At 40.1% G+C, this 21,432-nt stretch overlaps 1 protein-coding gene across 2 annotated transcripts in view; it reads right to left on the bottom strand.

The window, feature by feature from the left end:
• The window catches only part of LOC134527517 (coatomer subunit beta'), a 163,301-nt gene that overhangs the window by 6,617 nt on the left and 135,252 nt on the right, over window positions 1–21,432 (bottom strand). Inside the window, exon 15 of one of the 2 annotated variants that reach the window (XM_063360253.1) lies at window positions 21,140–21,276. In XM_063360253.1, coding sequence (XP_063216323.1) covers window positions 21,140–21,276 — 137 coding nt within the window. Of the gene's footprint in view, window positions 1–20,857; window positions 21,277–21,432 lie in introns of those variants that run through there. The other variant, XM_063360252.1, reaches the window with a different exon arrangement.

Genomic DNA, 21,432 nt, shown 5'->3' with positions numbered 1-21,432 from the left:
CTTGCCATGTATACGGCATGAGCAGCAGCTGCACTAAGAGGGGCATTCTATCCAATATGGCAAGAATATTCAATCCCTTAGGTTGGCAATCACCTCTGTTGTTGTTGGCAAAGTCAATGATACAAGAGTTGTGGTTAAGAGGGTGTTAATTGGGATGACAACCTGCCTCCCAGATTAGCTGTGAAGTAGACTCACTTTAAGGAGGAGCTGTCTTTATTGGAGGATGTTACAATACCCAGAGGACCTCTTGTGAGTGTACGAGATTCATTGCTCGAACTTCATCGCTTCTCTAATGTTCAGAGCTAGGTGTTCAGTGTCGGCCGGGAGTTCAAGCCGGACAGACGTGTCTTGTGCGCGCACTCGGTAGTTGTAATTATTGATGTTCAAAGTGTGATAACTATCAATATTGATTTGTCTCTATTAGATCAGCATGACTTTAAGGGGTTTCCCTTAACCTTACAAGATGGTGTATTTGTGAACTGTATTAATAATACTAATTTAGCCATGTTCAGGTCGCCTACAAAAAAATCGTCAACTAATTCGGTCGACAGCCTGAATAAAAATTCAAATTCACCTTCATTTACTCTGAAACTTCAAGACACCAACATGGATTAACTATTTAATATGGTAAAATCTCTCTGTATTAAGTTTGATGAGCTTAAGAGTGAAAATGCGGTGCTTAAATCCTTGTTAATGGACTCAAGAGAAGAATCCTCTTTAATCAAACAAGAGTTAAAAGAGATCAAAAAAAGCTTATACATAAAGCAAAACTCAGATTTATCTTAAAGCCAAGTGACCAAAAGAACCCCCAATAATAAGGTGATCGATGTTAATGGTGCAGTGAGTATACCTAGCAACAGCTCCACTCGCAGTGACCTACTTTTCTGGTCAACAAGAAAAGTGCACGATCAGGAACTCTAACAATAACAACCAGCGAGTCGACTCTGAAGGTTTCTTGTTGGTACAAAAACCGCATAAGTCAAGACATAATAAAAACCCAGTTGGTACCCATGATCAAGAACGTAAGAAATCTCCACTCCAAGTAGGAATACGTAATACATCCACTCTTAAAACTGTCTCCAAACCTACCTACAAAAAGACTAAATCCCTGTTTGCTACCCGTTTTGAAGCCTCAGTTAAAGAACAAGAAATTATGGATTACATCACAAATGAACTCAATTTATCTCAGGTCTAAGTTACTAAACTCCGAACGAAGTATAATACTTATGCTTCATTTCATATATCAGTACTTGAAAATGACTTCAGTAGAATCAATAATATTGTGTTTTGGCCAAGTGGCTGTTTAATTAGCCCGTTTTACGGTAAACTACATCCGGATCAAGTCTACACTAATGTTACCAATCAAGACAATACAGCAGTGACCATCATGCCTCCTAATCCAATGGCGTCAACTTCCACATCTAATTCGATGCTGGAGGAGCATTCTATTTCCCACAGTGAAGCAGTTCCTTAGAAATTATGATATTGCATATCAAAACGTGAGAGGATTAAGAACTAAGTCTAACGAATTTCTGGAAAACTTTTTAAACTCTCATTACGACATTATTTGTTTAACAGAAACCTGGCTTAATGTTAAAACAACATATATTCTCACTATTTCACGGACCAGTATATAGTTTTTAGAAATGATAGAAATCCTCAACTTACACTGGAAAATAGAGGGGGTGGTGTACTTTCAGCCTTTAACAAAACCAAATTTTTAACAGTGCTACCTGTTTACATTTATGACTTTCCCGGTATTGAAGCTATCTGGATCAAGGTTTAAACGTCTCCTGCAACAACTTTTATTATCGGAACTATCTACCTAGCCCCGGACATCTCGCAGAATAAATATCTCAAGTACCTTGAACACTTGGAAGAAAAACTATCTACCACTCAAGAAGATATTTTAATTCTTGGTGATTTTAATGTTCCAGGTATTGATTGGCTCACTCGGCACTCTTCAAACATTACTCATTCACATGTCAAATCCAAAGCCAATTACCTTCTCAACTTTGTGTCTACATTGGGTCTGACCCAATATAACCACACCCAACCTTGCAAAAATCTTCTCGATTTATGCTTAACAAATCTATCTCAGTGTACAGTAAAGCAAGCCTCTGAAATACTTACCAAAGAAGATCTGTATCATCCAGCTCTAAACATTAACATTGTAATGTATTCTAGCTCAAGAAGTGTTAATCCTCCCTACAGAAATTATAAGGATGGTAATTTTTTAGGTTTTAATAACTCCATAAAAAATTATGACTGGTATCATTTCTATGAATCAACCAATGTTAATCATCAGGTGGATGTCTTAAGGCGATTGGTGCATGGAAAATATTACGACAAAACTAATTTAACTGTACATATTTATTTTTGATGCTTCGTTTTAAGACATAATATACCTAGGATATTTTTAATAAACTTTTTATTACTGAGTTATGTCATTTTAAATGCATTTATTTTTATTCCAAGCCAGAATTATTTAGAAAACACATAATTATGTTAAACTTAAGTATAGTTCAAGAAACGAGTGTACGAATAGGTTTCTGCACATATAAAAGTAAGAAGAAAAAATTTTCATCGTCAAAATTACAGTTTAATATTGACAATTTCCATTGATCACTGCTGGACTACTTCGGGAGCGATTTAAAGAATAAATTTAAATGAAAATGAAAACATAATTGGCAGAACACTATTGAGTTATGTATATATTTTCATATCCTTTTGTTTTTGATACGATCCGACTCAAAACATGCCCTCTGGAGTGACAGTTCTAGTGCTGCGTGTAAAACTCTCGCCGCCGGGAAGAATGTCCCCGCGACGTGGCGCTGAGGGCGGCGCTTGTTGCAACCAGGTAGTCCGGCGGAGCTCCGGCCGGCGGGCCACAGCCTGCGGGTGGGGAGGGGGAAGAATGGGGTGTAGAGGGATGACGAGAGAGGAGACCGAAGAAACGAAGGGTCTGTCAAGGTCGTGCTCATGGAGCTAATATACAGTAATACATCTGGAGAGGACAAGGGAAGACCAGCAGAGGATGCGGGGTGAAGCCGGGTATCGGCTTCCTACGCTGGAAGAAAATGAAAAAAGAGCCAAACTCGCCTCGCGCGGCCGAAGAATCCTCCAAACTAAACTCGCAACAGCTCCGAAACTATCAAAACAATCAAACTGAAAATTTTACTGGAGTATCTATAAACATTTTTCCCCACATCGCTTTAATATTTTTTTCGAAACATGAATGCTTTCATTTTTAAAAATTAAATACTTATTTACTGCCAAAATTTTTTGTGATTACGCAGAGTAAATTACAACATCGAGGAAAAATTTTTGTTTGCAATTGTAAGTGGGGGACACTAGCGTATGAAATAAGGAAGAAGCCTCAAATTTTATTTATATACCCCTTTTGACGCATTCAACCCCATACTTTTATTTTTACAGAGAGTTGAAGTGGGAATAATGTTTCAGTGGGTAACACTACCGACATATGTCTTCGGAACGCACTTCTTTTTGTTATTATACATCTCAAAATTTATAATTTCATACACACAACGTTTATAAAAACGAATTCTTACTTACCTCATTTAATCTATTACAAACCTCTTGTAATATACGTGTATTAGTAGAAGAACCAACGTAACATGCAAACCTTAGGTAAACACTGGTAGAGAATTGTTTGGAATAACTGTAATGCTATGCATATACTGACAATGTAAGAAACTTCCAATTTTATTAATTGTTTGCATAAAAATTAATAATTTTAAAAAAATCATAGAATAGGCCTTTATAGACTGAAAACCTTTCACGTAGTTTCAAGTCGCGTACATAAAAGTTTTTTAATATATATAATTACCAAATATTTTTGAATATATTTAACATTTTTATACATGTTACAACACACATATAATAACAAACCTATATAGTATATAAAAAGACAAACGCCAAATTTTAGCATTTTGTATTTATTTTCTCTGTGTGAATAAAATAACAGTTCTTAACGTAGTTGCTAATACTGTACTATATTTCTAAAAAAAAATTACGAAAACCCCTGACATCGTCACCATAACAATGATAAATTTGCAAAATAATTAAGGCACATTTTTTAATGCTACGAAGCACACTCTTAAGAGAAATGTTTTAAACTTATGTTGGGATGTAACTAATATCTTAAAAGCATTCTGAAACCGTTACTTTGAGGGAAACCTTAATATACCAAACACCATACCATCCTTTAATCGAGTACGATTTTCGCTTCTTAAGACCCATTTGTCTTCAAAATGCACTGTACTGTGTAAGTAATAAATCAGTCTTAAAATCAGTTAATTATTTTATCTTCCTATTTCGTATTCTAATTGAGATAAATATCAGATAAGCATGTGTTACTTGTATCACGACATCAAGGTATTATTTATCAGTAATTAATATTTCATTTTATTTTTTTGTTAACTAATGTGCATAGGGCAGTGCACTAGACATCACTACCTGTGTGTAGTGTTGCGTTACACTTTTTAACACATTAGAGTTTACATAAAAAGATAAATTCAAAATTTCGTTTAAAAGTATAAATATCAGCGATCAATTTAATTAATGTCCACTATAACTCAGTCAGTAAAACATTCTGAAATATGTATAGGACCTGTTAAACTAAATATTTGTTAACAGTTAAACTGAACTAAGATGTGTTAGAGTGGTTTTTTCTCTGTCGGTATATTAGAGGTATGGAACATCAATAAATATAGTTTAAAAAACTAAAGAAACATGCTTTTAAAGATTATAAAACTAAAAAGTAAAAAATAATTTTAAAATTAAATTTATGACAATAGTATATAAGCAATACTAGTATAAATGAGAAAAAAGCTTGAGGCGCTTTGTGCCATTTTTTTGAATATTAAGCGCCCCATGCTTTTTTCTCATTTATACTAGTATTGCTTATATACTATTGTCATAAATTTAATTTTAAAATTATTTTTTACTTTTTAGTTTGATAATCTTTAAAAGCATGTTTCTTTAGTTTTTTAAACTATATTTATTTTTAACTTTTTAGTTTGATATTCTTTAAAAGCATGTTTTTTTAGTTTTTTAAACTATATTTATTTTTAACTTTTTAGTTTGATATTCTTTAAAAGAATGTTTTTTTAGTTTTCTAAACTATATTTATGTATAATTATCATAGGGAAATGAGTTACCGACACTACCTATTACCATCTGAGATAACTATTTGGAGTTGCAACGTCACAAAGAAATGGTAAAGTCTCTACGAATCATTTGCAGTTAGATGTATGGATATAATATTAGAATTTACCGGGGAAAAAAAAACATTTTTTTTTTCCGGCGTGGCCGGGAGTAGAACCCACGATCGCTGAATCAGAAAGCTGACGTCACAGAAGTCGCACGCCTTAGACCACTCGGCTAACGAACGTAATGAAATGGGTGGGACATTTTACAGTGATGAGTCACTCACTCTTAGTCGAAAGAGTTACAGACGGACAGACAAACATACAGGTGAAGCTAATATAAAGCATGTAAAATACGCATCTGTCGCCCATTTACTTTAAATACAGAATTATAAACTACATATTGTGAAAACATTCTGCAGCAGTTTTTGCTAAACGGAAAAACACGGATGAGAAGACAGACGAAATGTGTTTGGTAAGTGATTTTTCGTCAAATGAAATGGAACAGGACAGTGCTTATCAGAATGAAATTACAGAACTACTTTTGTGCAAGGAAATGTATTTTACAAATACATTTCAAGAGAAATCACCTTTAAATGAAATAGATCTTGCTGACATGGAAGAAATAGACTTAGATTTAGAGGCCAGGCCCCTTTCAAGTGACGAAATTTCTCTTGAAGGGCTGAAATATGTTTCTGGCTATATAGCTCACCGTTTCAGAAATAAATATCCTGACCTTGGCACTACGGATTTCAATTCGGAGGACGATAGCTGGATACATGTACAGTAAGTCCTCTATTTACGTCGTACCGATTTACGTCGTTTCGGATTAACGTCGCTAATGTTTGAGTACTCATGTTTCAATTTAAGTTGTCGCCGATTCACAATAACGTCGTTTACAATGACCGTAAATCTTTATTTTAACCAAAACACCGTATATAATTCGTTTATAATTCTTTGTTTCCTTCGGTAGTTAATTTATGCTATGTAGCGTAAGCTACACGTTCACCGCCTTATCTTATCATACATCATGAGGGACGCTTCCTGCTCTCCGCTGCTCTCCGCTGCTCTCCGCGCGGTGATGCAATACTACCAGCCCGCCCGCTCGGCCACCCACGTATCTCGCACGTAGAAGTGTTATCTACTTCCCGCAACGACACAGCATTTTCTCCTACCCCTTCCGGCCGACCTTGGGCCGTGGCCGGCCGGTGGCATGATACATGGCTCATTTTGCGTCGTTTCTATTTACGTTGCGGTTTTCAGGAACGTAACCCCGACGTAAACCGAGGACTTACTGTACAATCAAAGGGTAACTTAAAATGTCCCACTAATGAATTTTTTGAATTAATAAAGATCGCTGAAATGTGTTTTGATAATATTCATGGCAACAATTTGTGCAAAAAAAGCGGAATTTTGAATCACTGACTAAAATTATTTGCGGAACTACTGAAAATAAATATCCAGAAGAAGTTATATACTGTTTTGTCAGGACAAGAACGTATATGCGTATCAACTATTTGAACATGAAATATTTTAACGAACAAGACCAAAAACGCAAAGAAAGAAATAAGATGAGGAAAACTACCCTCTAAGATTTTTCAGTGTGATAGTGTCCACTTTCCTTCACCATAATATGTATGTTCATAATTTATTTACGATGTTTTTTAATTACTATATTTAAGAAAAGCATTTATTGTGAATATCGCAGCAATTATGTAGGGCTTAAGGTATTTATTGTATTCCAAATATTGAGTATGTAATTTTTATTGCCTTTATTAAAAATAATATATATATTAACAATGTAACAAAATTGCGATATTTTTGTATTGCTATTGCAATTTCGTTTCTTGTAAACATTATTGTAGACTTTTTCATATTGAAATTAAATTTGCTATAGGGTTGTTTGTATTTTAATTTTACAGTTATAAGATTTTTTATATGTTGTTTACTGTTTACAAACATTTGAAAAATATTTCCTTAACCATATTTCCATTTCCATGGCAATAGTCTTGTTAGCTTTTCGGGTAACTCTTCTACATGGATGATAAGATGGTGCGACATCTAAAACATATCACACCACCTTTACATAACTATAAAACTAAGAGGTGTTTTCTTTACATAATATTAAAGCACAATGTTTCCTTGTGGCGTAGGTGATTTAGAATTTCCATTTATCTAGAAAAATGGGCTTTCAGAATGTTTTTTAACACACAGTGTTTGGGAAGATTTTTGAAGAAAAAAATTGACTACGCGTTTTATTTTTTTGCAGCTGAATTCGGGCACTTGCATGAAATATAATTAATCCGTAGGAAGCGCAATGGTTTAAAGTATTGATGTTGAAGATTTGAAAAGATTTATTGAAAAAGTGTGAGAGAATGAGCGAGTTGAGTGAGAAGAGTGCGGGAGTGGCCACATGACGTCTGCGCAGTTGCGGACAAAAAATAATCCATTCCGCCTCCCCATGGCGAAGGATGAGTGAAAGAGAAACCTGATAAACCTTCCCCTCCTCCGGGCACGATAGAACCGTATCGGCTGTGTGTTAGAGGGAGAGCGAGATACAACCTTCGAGGTTTTGTTAGTTCCCGCTAGATGGCAGGCCGCAGAGCGACCACCAGCGACACCCTTCCCGTATGAAGGCCATCTCGCCACTGACGAGCTGGAACTAAGCTCCTGACCTCCCTACATAGTAACGGTCACCCACATAGGCATCTAGACTATTTAGTGGTCATATGATACAAAATTCATTGTTTTCGGGCCTGTGAACGTTTTTTACCGTGCACCAATCGCCTTAACAAATTGCATAACTGACAATATGTACAAATTTATACCACTAATTTCTAAAAAATTACCCAAATATCTGTTACGGTTTTCTAATAACTTAATTCAAGCATTAAAATCAAAAAAATATTTTCACAAACTTTATAAATGATCTAACAATCATTATTATTTACAGTTTTCACATTTTCGCAAAATGGCGAAATCTTATATAAAACATGATAAAATTAATTGGATCCGCTCTACTAATAACAACATCAAGAACAATCCAAAGAAATTCTGGAAGTATGTTAAATTAATGAAAGATGGTTACTATGAACAATATTCTTTAAAAATCAATGATGATATTTGTGACGATCCAACTGTTTTATCTAATGTTTTTGCACAATATTTTTCCAGTGTCTACAAGACTTCAACCAATAATGCGACGTCTTCAAACATGTCCTCGGATTCTATTCCTATGTCCTACATTTCTGAATCCCTTATTCTATGGGGCATCAAGGCTCACGAATCATTCAAATCCACCGGTCCAGATGGCATCCCTAATTTTATCTTAAAAGGCTGTTACTACTTATTAGTTCCTCTTCTTTATCATATCTTTAACACCAGTTTGCATTCTCCAGTTTTCCCTGACAAATGGAAAATAGCAAAGGTCATTCCGATACACAAACATGGCTCTAAATTGGTTGTGTCAAACTATAGACCAATATCTTACTCAATGGCTTCGCAAAAATATTTGAAAAAATTATACACAAAGTTTTAAATTTTCAACTTCAAAATAAATTATCAGCCAGTCAGCACGGTTTCAGATCTGGAATGTCCACCCCTACTAACCTAATTACTTTTCTTAACCCAATCCATAATGTAGTTACTAACAGAGGTCAGGCAAATGCCTGTTATTTTGATCTAGCCAAAGCATTCGATACAGTAAACCATTCGCTACTTTTAAAAAAACTATCAGACTTTGGTTTTTGTACTAAATACTTGAACTGGTTTTCTAGTTATCTCAATAATAGATATTTTTTTGTATCTGTCAATAACCATAAATCCTCTTTACACCATGCTAGTTCTGCAGTACCACAAGGTGCCACTCTCTTACCTCTCCTCTTCAATATATTTATAAATGACATTACCATGGTCCTTCATTACTCAACTGGTGTACTCTTTGCAGACGATCTGAAAATCTCTAAAATAATATCTACAGTCAATGATTGCGCTCTTCTACAAAGGGACATGAATGAAATCAATAATTGGTATCTTCTAAACTTGGTCAATCTTAACGATAATAAAACTAAGGTAATATCCTTTACTAGGAAATATAATAATAACCCAGTCTCAAAAACTTACATTATAAAAGACCTTGGTGTCTTTCTGGATTCAAAATTGTTTTTTCATAAACAAATTGACTACTTAAATTCCATTTCAAGAAGAACATTTGCTATTATAAAATATATCACTCATTATTAGAGGCACGATTATATGGTAATGCGCGATAAAACGAAATAACACCGAAAACCGCTTGAAAACACGAAATAAAACGAAATTGTGCGAAATCCGCGATATGTCACGAAAGTTCGTCTATCCTGATTATTTACGTTTTTTTTTTTTCCCCATTCTGTAAGGACAATTCACATCTTCAGCACAATCAAATATTTCTTACAGTAACTAGCAGCCATATATATTATATGCGACGGTGATTCATTATAGATTTTAAAATGAAGTCTCGGAATTAAAGTAATATTTTCTTTAAACGGTAATCTTGTGTACCATAATAATTTAAGATGTTGATAACTATGATACAATGGCCGCCGTTCACTTTCTGTAAATACAAAAATAACAAACGTCCAAAATGTTTTTCTATGATTACATTTTTAATCATTAAAATATTACACACTAAAGCGCATTGCTTTTACTGTTTATTTAAAATAAAGTACGTAGGGTATGAAAATAAAATTAACCCTGCTTAACGTAACGATTGTAAATAATAAATAGTACATTTTTATGTCGGTATTAATTTTCACGTACGTATGTTGGTATTCGCTATGTGTTTGTATTCGCATCTATTCTCCATTGTTTTGATCTTTCCAGCACGGCAAGTTTTAGCGTATTTAGAGGTTAAATTCTTCCTATGTGATTAAAAAATTTTGATAATGCCTAAAACGAAGGTTTCTGCCAGTGACCGATCGAAATAATTTTCCAGCGAAGGATTTTATTTCAGTGATAAAATTTTAATGTGCAATTTCTGTAACTGCAGGCTAGACTACGAGAGACGCGATACGCTTGTGAAACATGTCGCGAGTGAGAAACATAAGCGTTTGAGGCAAAACTCATCTGTTAAACGACATCCTTGTCTAAGAGTCTTTAATGCCATTAATTTGCTGTTCAACCCAAGAAATGTGAGTAGGGTTAGCATAGAAGATGCAAACCTACAGAAGTCTGCATAACTTGCCTTCTGTTTACCATCTTCCCATTGATAAATTCATACATGGCTATGTTGCTTTCAAAAAAATTATTGAGGATTAACTTTCATTGCCAGAAACAAGCCAAATTGATTTTGCAAAGGTACTTTGCTCCCTTAAAGGGGACTACAGTGAATTTGCTCAAGCCAGTTTAAGGGCAATCTGGTTCCCAACATCAAATGTTGATGCAGAACGTTCATTTTCCAGGTACTCACTGGTAGTTAGTGACAGAAGACAACGTCTCACTCCAGAAAATGCGGAAAATTTAACTATGATAGCATTTCAATAAAACCGTCTTAATAGTAATTTTGGAAGTGCTTCATTGTGTAATTTTGTAGTGTATGTGATTGTAATTAAGTCGTGAAATTTTTAATAGTTATTTAAAAGTTTGAATTTATGAATTTGCAAATGAACTTAATTATCTATGAATTTGCAAATTAACTTAATTGTAATTAGATCATGAGGTTTTAGTGTTTATTAATATTTATTTTAATAAATTTGCATGTCGTACATAAAAGTAAGAAAATTTTGCCGTGGGTATATTGAGCAAAAAAAATAAAACCATATAACACCGAAATCTTTATTTCTTTACACCGAAATTTGTCTTAAAATAACACCACAAAATCTTGACTCTACTCATTATGCTACCAATTCCGATTCAATTCTTTCTCTTTACTTAGCATTAATTCGATCTAAATTAGAATACTGTTCAACTATCTGGAATGACATTGGTCGACTGATATTGAGAAACTAGAAAATTTACAAAATAAAATTGTCTCAACTAATAATTCATAGAGGTTTTCCGCATCCCAATCTTATTCCTCTAGCAGACCGTAGAGCCTATTTGGACTATCTTTATGTATAAATATTTATAACTATAAAATTAAATGTAGCTATATTCTTGAGAACACCGGATTGAGAATCCCCCAATTCAATTCTCGCCTCTTTTCCAGTTTATGTACTATTTATAACAAGAATGATCTTATTTATAGACTCGTTACAAACTATAATAGACACAACACCAAGTAAAATTAATTGTGAACAGAGCTATGTTTTGTTTATCTGTTTGTAATTTGGTATTTGTATTTTGTTCTTATTGTCTCATTCAGAATGTGAGTTTTAACCTCCTTGTTTACGTGTTTGTATTCTTCTGTCTTTCGTTGTGTTGTGGCGCCTTCATGTGTGCGGTGCTGGCAGGTTATGTCGCATCTAGTACTTGCGAGTGGTGGCTACCTGCACGGATTGTTCTCCTTGCGGGCGGAGCCCACCTTGCGTAGTGCAGACATGCTTGCGGTGCCTTGACACAGGCAAGGACTGCTTTCTTTGTGTATTTGTGTTTGTCTATGTTCGTGCCCACCTCAAAAGTTGCATGCCACAAATTTAATAAATAAATAAATAAAATATGCTGCTGTAATATATCTTCGTGAGGTACTTTGTGAGGGTCTAGCTCAAGTACATCTGCTGATAGATCAAAAGGGTTACTTTACCTTGTCTCGAACATTGTGGACTGATTTTACTCTCAAAACTTCTGCGTTATATTTTGGATGTTTTTTCATCTCTAAATTTGAAGAATGTCTTCGCCTGGATGATTCTACTCTATCCTGGATACAATAATCTCATTGATGGAAATTGTTTGTGGCAAATTGTGTGGGAGAAATCTAAACACATCACCTGAGTGGTGACACCAGTTGCTTCAGCTGATAATCCTGCTGACTGCATCTCCAGAGGTATCGTGCCCTCCCAGCTGGTCCACCATGTGTTGTGGTGGACAGGCCAACCATGGTTGTGTGAGGGACAAAGGACAAACTGCATGGCCACACCTCAGCTGGACGTCGTCTCCCACTAATGCAGAGTTTTCCATTGAACAACGCAATCAGCCTGCTGAACTCTTTGATGGTACTCTCACCGATGGAGACTTATCACTACTTCATCTGTTTTCATCCCTCAAGAGAATCAAATGGGTAACACTGTATGGTTAGCGCTTTATCAACATTGGCCATTCTGACAAGGAGAAAAGGAGTGGTGCTCTTCAGATGAGTGAGTTTCAAGCAGAGCTACTGGTGTGGGTCAGAAGGACCCAGGTTGTCAACTTCGCTGCTGAACTTGGCTGTAAAAAAAAAGGGCAATGCCCAACCTCCTTGAAGAAATTAACTCCCTTATGGATTCCAATGGCATTCTTAGAGTAGGCGGTAGGTTCCAGGCATTGTGCTCTCCATACAGTCAAAAACATCCTATCTTGCTTCCAAAAAGATGTCGCTAGACGGAACTAATTGTCGATCAGTTACATACGGACTTGCTTCACCCAGGTCCTCAACATTTGATTTCTGTCCTGCAGCAAGACTTTTGGGTGTGTGATCCATTTCTGTGTGAGGCCAAGCCCAGTAATTCCCAAGATGGGTAACCTACTTGCAGAAAGAATAACACAGGTCAAACCATTCCTCAAAACTGAGTTGACTATGCTGGGCCATTTACCATATCAATGGCTCGACTTGAAAACAGCTGACATTTTGTGCATATACAGTCAAACCTCTCTGAAACGACCCCTCACGATTCCCCGGAAAAGGATCGTAATAGATGTTTTCCGAAATTTTCAGCTGATTTCAACACACCCCTCCCCAATCAAAAACCGCTACTCGCTAAGAAACCAGCCGTACAATGGCAGGATGCTGTCATTCACAATACTAGACGGCTTTGCTTTAAACCCACTTCAACCTTCATGACAAGTCCGTCGCCCTACAGGCCACCTCTAAAGAAAATATGTCAAAAGACAGTTTATTTTTACTGGTTAATTTACATGTACGTTTTCTGCTTGCCGTAGTTAAATACCGTATTTACTCGCGTAAAGGCCCCCCTTTTTTCCCCAAATTTTGACTCCAAAAAAGGGGAGGGGGCCTATACGCGAATTTGGAGGAAAAAATAGATTTTTCTTTTCAAGTTGTGCGTCTTTGTTCGAATGAGGAAGACGGGGGAGGCAGCGACGTGGCAGGAGGGAGAGAGAGGCAACGACTCCGCAGGGGGGAGAGGCAGCGCTATATAAGGGGGGGGGGAGGCAGAGGCAGCGCTGTGTCAGGAGGGGAGAGAGGCAGAGGCGTGGCTTAACCTCCCTCCTGCCAGCTAGCCAGCCAACCAGACAAAGGAGTGTTAGAATCCTTGACCCACTTCCCTTCCTCCTTCACTTCCCCTCTTCTTCTCCGACAACACTGCACATCAACACAGCGCGCGAGTCCAGCTTGCCAACGTAGTGTGCAGGTGGTGCAGAGGCGACCACAGCGCAATTAACTGCCCCCACGCCGGTAAAGACACCGCCGAGAAGAAGTGCGCACACTGCGGCGAGCCCCACTGCGCGAATTACCGCGGCTGCCGCGAATACAAGCGCGAGACCCGCCGTCATTTACCGCCCCAGGCTCGCAAGGAACGCGAGCAACAATCTCGCCGCGACATGCGCGCCAATCAGCGCGCAGCTGAGCAGCCCGCGCCCCAGCAGGCCGGCCCTTCAGGCCACCAGGGCCCGCCTAGGCCCAACCACTGGGACCAGCGGGCACACCAGAACAACCTGGGCCAGTACATGCCTCAGGCGTTCCAAAACCGCTACGCGCCCCTCCAACAACACTGCGAACCCAGCTACCGGGACGATTTGAATTTCCCGGCGCTGACTAACAACCCGCGCCCCCGCAACCAGAGGCAGCCGAAAAAGAATTGGACTGGCCACAAAAATGGCCAGGGCAAACCCCAGCAGCCAGCCCAGGACAAGCTGCTGGCAAGCAAGGCTGCCACAACACCAGCGCCTATTGTAGCGCCGCGCCAGGAAACTGCGGCTCCAGTCGTGGAGACGATGGTAGTTGATGCGACGCCGATGCCGCCAACTGCCCCGCCCGCACCCACAGCACAAAGCCCCGCAGAGCCGGCTGTTTTCCAGAAAATCCTGGAAAGCAACCACGCACTCATGACCGACCCGAAATTGGCAGCATCCATCGGCCCTCTATGCGAACTCCTCGCGATATGGTGCGACCCTAGCTTTGACCTACCCAAAAAAGTCCAAGCTACGCTGGGCTTTGTTCAGGGATTGAATACCATACTCAATGGTAGCAACTAATCCGGTCCCGAGTTGCTTAACAACCTCGACCAATAGTATTAAGGTCCACTCCCTTCTTTTCTGGAATGCACGCGGAATTAAAAATAAATTACCGGAGTTTATAAACCACCTGGAAAAATACAAAATTAAAATCGCGGCTATAAACGAGACACACTTACAACCGATAGATCGCCTAACGATACTAAATTACGTAATATATAGGCGCGATAGAAACAACAGAGGCGGCGGGGTAGCCCTAGCAGTTCATAACAGTATTAAGCACTCAGTATGCCAACTCCCCGACTTTCATAACCTTGAAGCTGTTGGAATTAATATCTCAATAAACCAACAACAACTTAAAATCATTTCTATGTACGCCCCACCCGGTAGGTCCCTCTGCCAGGACGATCTCAACGCCCTGTACGGAGCAGCCCCGAGCTTCTTGGCAGTAGGCGATATAAATGCCAAACATACACAGTGGAACTGCAGACGCACCACAGCAAATGGTAGGCTACTGTTTGCCGACCAACAGAACAAAAACTACCACGTGCATGCTCCCACAGAGCCCACTCACGACCCAAATAGCATTAATTGCTTGCCAGATATTCTAGATATCGCCATAAACAAGCGTGTCAACACGGGATTCGAACTCGAGGTTGTCCGCGCCCTTTCCTCAGATCATTTCCCTGTTCACCTAATTTTCGATGACGCGAACACAGACTCAAACCCGCCACGGAAGTATAGAGATTATAAAAACGCGGATTGGCGCGGGTTTAAAAATTACTTGACCACAAACCTTCAGGATGTGGCCGAACTCACTATAGAAAATAGCATTAATCTTGAAACTGCGATAACTGAGTTCACAGTGAAAATCCAGGCCGGTATAGACGCGTGCATCCCAGAAAAGGAAGTTAAGTTAGCACATGACGAGCTGCCAGCTTACATCAGCGATCTTATATCGCAAAAAAACAGATTACGCCGTGAATACACTCGGCGGCGCACACAAGCCACAAAACGCCGGATAAATGAAATCCAAACAGTCATTTCCGACGAAATTTCCCTTTGGCGCAGCAGCCAATGGGAAACAAAGATCTCGCAACTCAAGATCCAGGACGGGAGTGCCTGGGACATGACGAAGCGACTCTTAAATAAAACGGATAAAATCCCTCCCCTTCAAACAAACAACGGCATAGTTTTTCAGCCCCAAGACAAGGCACAAGCTTTCGCTAATGTCTTAGAAAACGCCTTCCAGCCCAACATGGAGCCCTGCGATAGGCCGTTCACAGCGCAGATTTACCGCGAACTACGCGCTAAACTGCACCAGCCCACAGTCTCCGAGCCCCTATTAACACAGGCCCAGGAAATTAAGCGAGCTATCAAGCAAATGAAGCCGCGTAAAGCACCAGGCAACGACCGCATCCAGGCAGTCGTCCTAAAACAGCTCCCCGACGAAGCACTATAATATTTAGCTGAATGCATAAACGCAATGCTCAGACTACATATTTTCCCTACCCAGTGGAAACAAGCACAAGTAATTGTTTTCCACAAGCCAGGGAAAGACAAAACCCTGCCTCAGAATTACAGGCCAATAAGCCTACTAAGCACTGTGTCGAAAGTCGCGGAAAAAATCCTACTATCCAGGCTTAACAAACACATACACGATCACAACTTACTGCCGGACGAGCAATTCGGTTTCCGAAGTACCCATTCGACAGTACATCAATTAGTTCGTCTCACAGAAGAGATCACTAGCGCATTTAACGCTCAAAACTATGTAGTTGCGACGTTTTTAGACGTAGAAAAAGCCTTCGACAGGGTATTTCATGCGGGGCTGATCTACAAATTATTTCAAACTAATTTCCCCGACTGCTATATTAAGCTAGTCGCGTCCTACCTCGCAGACAGAACCTTCAGAGTGTCAACTGAAGGAGCTCTGTCTGATATTAAACAAATAAGAGCTGGCGTACCACAAGGCAGTATTCTTGGCCCTGTCCTATTCAACATATATACATATGACTTACCACGCCCTGAACACCGCCTAGTAAAGATAGGTTGCTATGCAGATAATACTATACTTTACAGTAGATCATATAACCTCCAGCTGGCCACGGCCAGACTCCAGGATGCATTAGCTGTGTACCAGCAATGGTGCACATCCTGGCGAATAAAAGTAAACACAGCTAAGTCAGAGGCTATTGTGTTTACCCGCAAAAACCTTCCGCCTGTAGAACGCAGGCCACCCATACATTTGTTCAACGAACAAATCCCTCACAAGGACGTAGTAAAATACCTAGGCGTACACATGGACAGGAAACTGCTCTGGCGCCATCATATTGACGCCAAGCGGGCTCAAGCCCATGCTAGAATGAGCTCACTATATCCAGTCATGAGTAGGCGATGTGGAGGCACAGTAAAAAATGGTCTGCTGCTCTACAAAGCACTCATTCGCCCCATAATTACGTACGCAGCCCCAGTATGGGCAACTGCTGCGAAATCGCACTTAATAAAGCTACAACGAGTACAAAACAAATGTATTCGGGCAGTTACAGACGCCCCAGTGTATTGTGCTGTAGCAGCCTTGCATCGTGAAACGAAGTCGGAAACCTTACAAGACTTCTACATCAGAACTACACAAACTTTTTACGATAAATGCGCAAATAGTTTAAACCCACATATTTCTACATTAGGAAATTATGATCCAGACATTAATGAGAAATATAAACGCCCAAAATCTATCCTGTCACACCGCCCGCCGTAGACGCGGACGTGGCGGGACTGCTCTCTGATTGGCCGGCAGCCCGCGGACCAATCAGCGCGCCCCCTCCCCCTGCTCCGAGCGCGAGAACACGCGCGCGGAGCGTACGCACACAAGCTGGCAGCTCACGTACATTAAGTTAATATTAAGTTAAGTTAATATTAGGCCCCAATTATATATAAGCACACATCATCCCACTACACACTGCACAACACAAACTATCAGGCGAATCAAATAGTCGTGCTTTGGCCCAGCGGGGCCCTAATGGAATAAGTAAATTATCCTTCGAAGATTAATAGCGTAGATGCTAGGCTAGAGTCTTTCAATGACAGAAGGTGGCAATTTCTCTAATTGACCGACTGCCTTTTGCTGGCAACAGGTCGACCTGAAGCTATGTCACCATTCTGGAGTCTGGCTCGATGCCCTTCTCGCGACCGCAGCTCACACAGCGTAGTACTGCAGCTAGGACTTTTCAATGACAGATGGTGGCAATTTCTCTAACTGACCGACAGCCTTTTACTGGCGACAGGTTGACCTGAAGCTATGTCACCACTCTGGAGTCTAGTCCGACGCCACAGTTCGCGACCGCCCCACTTACACGATCATATTACACAGCCACAATGAGTGCTAACTGGCAGCACGACGGGAAACGGCATAAGCCGCCCCCAAAAAGACCAGACCTGACCAAACCAATGCGGACTAAAAGTCCAAGTGCCCCACCCCTTGCATAGTAGAACTTCTACCACGCCCCACTCTTCTTCCAGGACCATCCTTCTATTCCTGTAATCCACCTGCTTGTAATAATGCATGACCTTTGCATCCCGCATGTATGTGCCCAGGGTTTTCCCTCTGTCTATGGAGGTTTTACCTGGGCCCAACTTATCTAGTTTTAGTCTAGAATTAAGAGTGAGGGGAGTTAGTCATGGTGAAAACGTCTGCCATGGCTGGCCAATCCCCTCCTAGCACATGATGCACGTGACCTTTTCTGCATGGTTAAAAACCCGCATGTTTAGAGCGTATAGGGCTTGCCCTGAGACGCACTTAGAGTCTTCCCTACCTAGACCCCTCCCTTACACACTTAGTTTTAACTAAGGTTAGGAAAAAAAAAAAAAAACGAGTCTAGCTTTCTTTATCTTTATGTCGTTTGAGATAGGACTAACTGCTTACGTCTGGCATGCCTCACGACAGTCGTACTGAGAACGGACAAACTATAATACCAGTCTCTGCATCACTGCCGCTTACAAAATCACCTCCCGCCGGTCATAATACATGGCTTGTTGTTTGATGCATGCCAAGCTGCCCTGCCCTCAGATAAACCCAGAAAAACACGTTTTTAAATTTTTTCTCAAAAATGTTTACAAAACAAGGAGGGGGGCTTATACGCGGGCGGGGCCTTTACGCGAGTAAATACGGTACACTAGAACCCCAATATCACGAACCCCGGATTTAACGAAGCAGTGATTTTACGGATACATTCTCGGGAACCGTCAAAAAATTTGGACATTTTGACCAAAATGTGAAAATCAGAAAAAAATTAAAAAAATTAAAAAAATAAAAAAAAAAAAAAAGAAATGAAAGATCATTAAAATCTGTTAATTTTAAAATGCAGCATATTTTTGTGTCTGCTTTAATACTTCCAATAATGTTCATGTAAGAATAACAAAAAAATAATGGGACATTTCCTTTAAAAATATGGCAGCTGTAGGTTCTGCAATGCGAATGGGCGCACCCGAAGCTCGCCCGGCTGGCTGGCTGGCTGGCGGCAACGGCTTCATGACGCATAAGCTCACCCCTCCCTCCCCTCGTTAACATTCTTCAAGGCTAGCTCATCCCTCCCACACACACTAACCATCTAGTGTCCTCCCTTATAGCACCCCAACTTCGCTCACCTTTGAAAAACCTTCAGTGAGAAAATGCTCATTTCACCCTCCCTTCTCTCGTAAAATTGGGCTATTATGAATGGGGTACTAAAGCGGTGAGGGAGGGGTCAATATATGTCACTTTTTACACCAAGTTCAAGCTTTCAAACTTAAATATAAATGTATTTTAATAGCAAGGGTCCTATGAAAAGGAATATACCGAATAAAATCAAGCTGCTGTCACCAAACAAAGCATAAAACGGCCCAATGTGTGGTCGCTTCGTTATTGCTCGCGCGAGAGGTGAGACGTGGAATCTTAGAAGAAAGATAAATGCGGGGGAGACAGACGGCAGCCAGTGTGTTTCCTGCATGGGGAATAAGTGGCGTAGCCTTTTTTTTATGCTGGGTGAAGCGACCTTTTTGTATCAACCGACGGGAAAAGATAATTGCTTGAGCTGTCAAAATAAACATCGCTGCGGCAGTTAAAACAAGTCGAGGCGGGCGTGCATCCAGTCGGTCGCTGTGAATTGTCAACCGATAGTAATCAAAATCAAGAGAAATCCAGCAGGTAGCTTTGCCTTCACTGCGTACCACACTAGACACTCGCAAAAAGCTAAACGTAAACACGTTGCCACAAAAACCTATATCTGCACCCTGCAGGCAAAGGGATGTGGAATGGGGGTTGTCAAGCGCTGACAGCGGTCGACAGGAAGTGGTATCCATTTTTAGATATGCGCTGCCTACGGCAGTACAGCACTCGGCAAGAGAAACGCAGTAATACGCTACTCACCACAAGAAACTTATTTTCTGTCCGATTTCCTTCGGATTTTCGGGAATTTTTTCAAGGTTTCTCGAAATCGGGTTGTAATAGAGAGGTGGTTGCAATAAATGGGGTCGCAACAAAAAGGTTTTACTGTATTTGTTTGTGTGTTTCACCACCAAAGCTCTACATCTTGAATTGGTGTCTGATTTATCTACAGACACATTACTAGCTGAATTTCGTAGATTTGTGGCCCAACACATGGCTCTTGCACAGTGACTGTGGAACCAACTTTGTTGGTGCTAATCAGTTGAAGGCTTTGCAGTCATTCCTCAAAGACAAAACCAACAATGCCTTGGGTAGCCATGGAATCGCATGGCACTTTAACCCACCAGACACATTTCGGAGACCTATGGGAGGTAGGGGTGAAGTCTGTCAAAGCTCATTTGAATAAGGTGATTCGCAGTAAGCTGTTGACATATGAGCAGTTTTACAGTGTCCTCACTCAAGTTGAAACAGTATTGAATTCACGGCCGCTGACCCCATTGTCAACAGACCCAAGTGACCTGACAGCGCTGACACCGAGTCACTTCCTCACTCTGGGCCCTCCTCAAATCTTACCTGAAGAGGAGATGACTTCGGTGCCTATGAATCGGCTTTCAAGATGGAATATTTTGCTACAAGCTCGCCAGTGCTTCTGGCAGCGATGGCATAAAGATTATTTGCATCAGCTGCAAGTGTTGGGGAAGTGGACTCAAGCTGGAGTGAATGTGCAACCCAACATACTAGTGTTGGTTCAGGACCCGAACTTGCCTCCACTTCATTGGAGACTTGGAAGATAATACAAACCTTTCCAGGACCTGATGAGGTGGTACGTGTAGCCCAACTCTATATGCTCCAAAGACTTATTACTCGACCGACAGTGAAACTGTGCCCCTTACCCAAAGAATGAGTTGAAATGCTTATTTCAAGACGGGCAGGATGTTTAGTGACTTTATAAAAACCATTTGTGTATATGTTTCACATTTATTGTTTGTACTTGGAACTTGGACGTGTCACAGTAATTTTTTGTGCAGTGCTATAGTTTGGATGTGAACGAAACTTTCTCCTAGCTTTGAGTATCCATCAAAGGCCAATCAAATTTAAGATGGCCATCTAGACACAGCTCGGTGCTGGGCGCTACTATGTTTCACCAATTTTCGGGTGAAATTTTTAATTGCAGTCATCACGGAACGCATGGGCATCCACACATTTCATCTAAGCTAGTCATGTGCGGTGATGGGGCTACCGTGGTGTCGATGTTGTCCAGGTCCAGGCTGGCTATGTCTAGCTCCAGCTCATCGTCCAGCTCGTCGTCTGTCTGGGCGCTCACGGGCGGCACCACCGGGGCCGGCATCGTCAAATCCGGCACCACCGAGCGACTCACTGCAACAATTACCACCACACATGTCGACAGTAATGTCATTAAAGATTATGTTTGTAATATATCTGAGTACCGTAGACAAGGATTTTTTCAAGATGTGAAAACATTTATTTTCATCATATTAGTGTAGAGTGAAATGGGAAGGTTCAAATACAGAA

This window comes from Bacillus rossius, chromosome 1 (assembly GCF_032445375.1).
Source record: "Bacillus rossius redtenbacheri isolate Brsri chromosome 1, Brsri_v3, whole genome shotgun sequence".
Lineage (NCBI taxonomy): Eukaryota > Metazoa > Arthropoda > Insecta > Phasmatodea > Bacillidae > Bacillus > Bacillus rossius.
The sequence above is the reverse complement of the archived record's forward strand: the minus strand, read 5'-3'. Positions and strand labels throughout refer to the sequence as shown.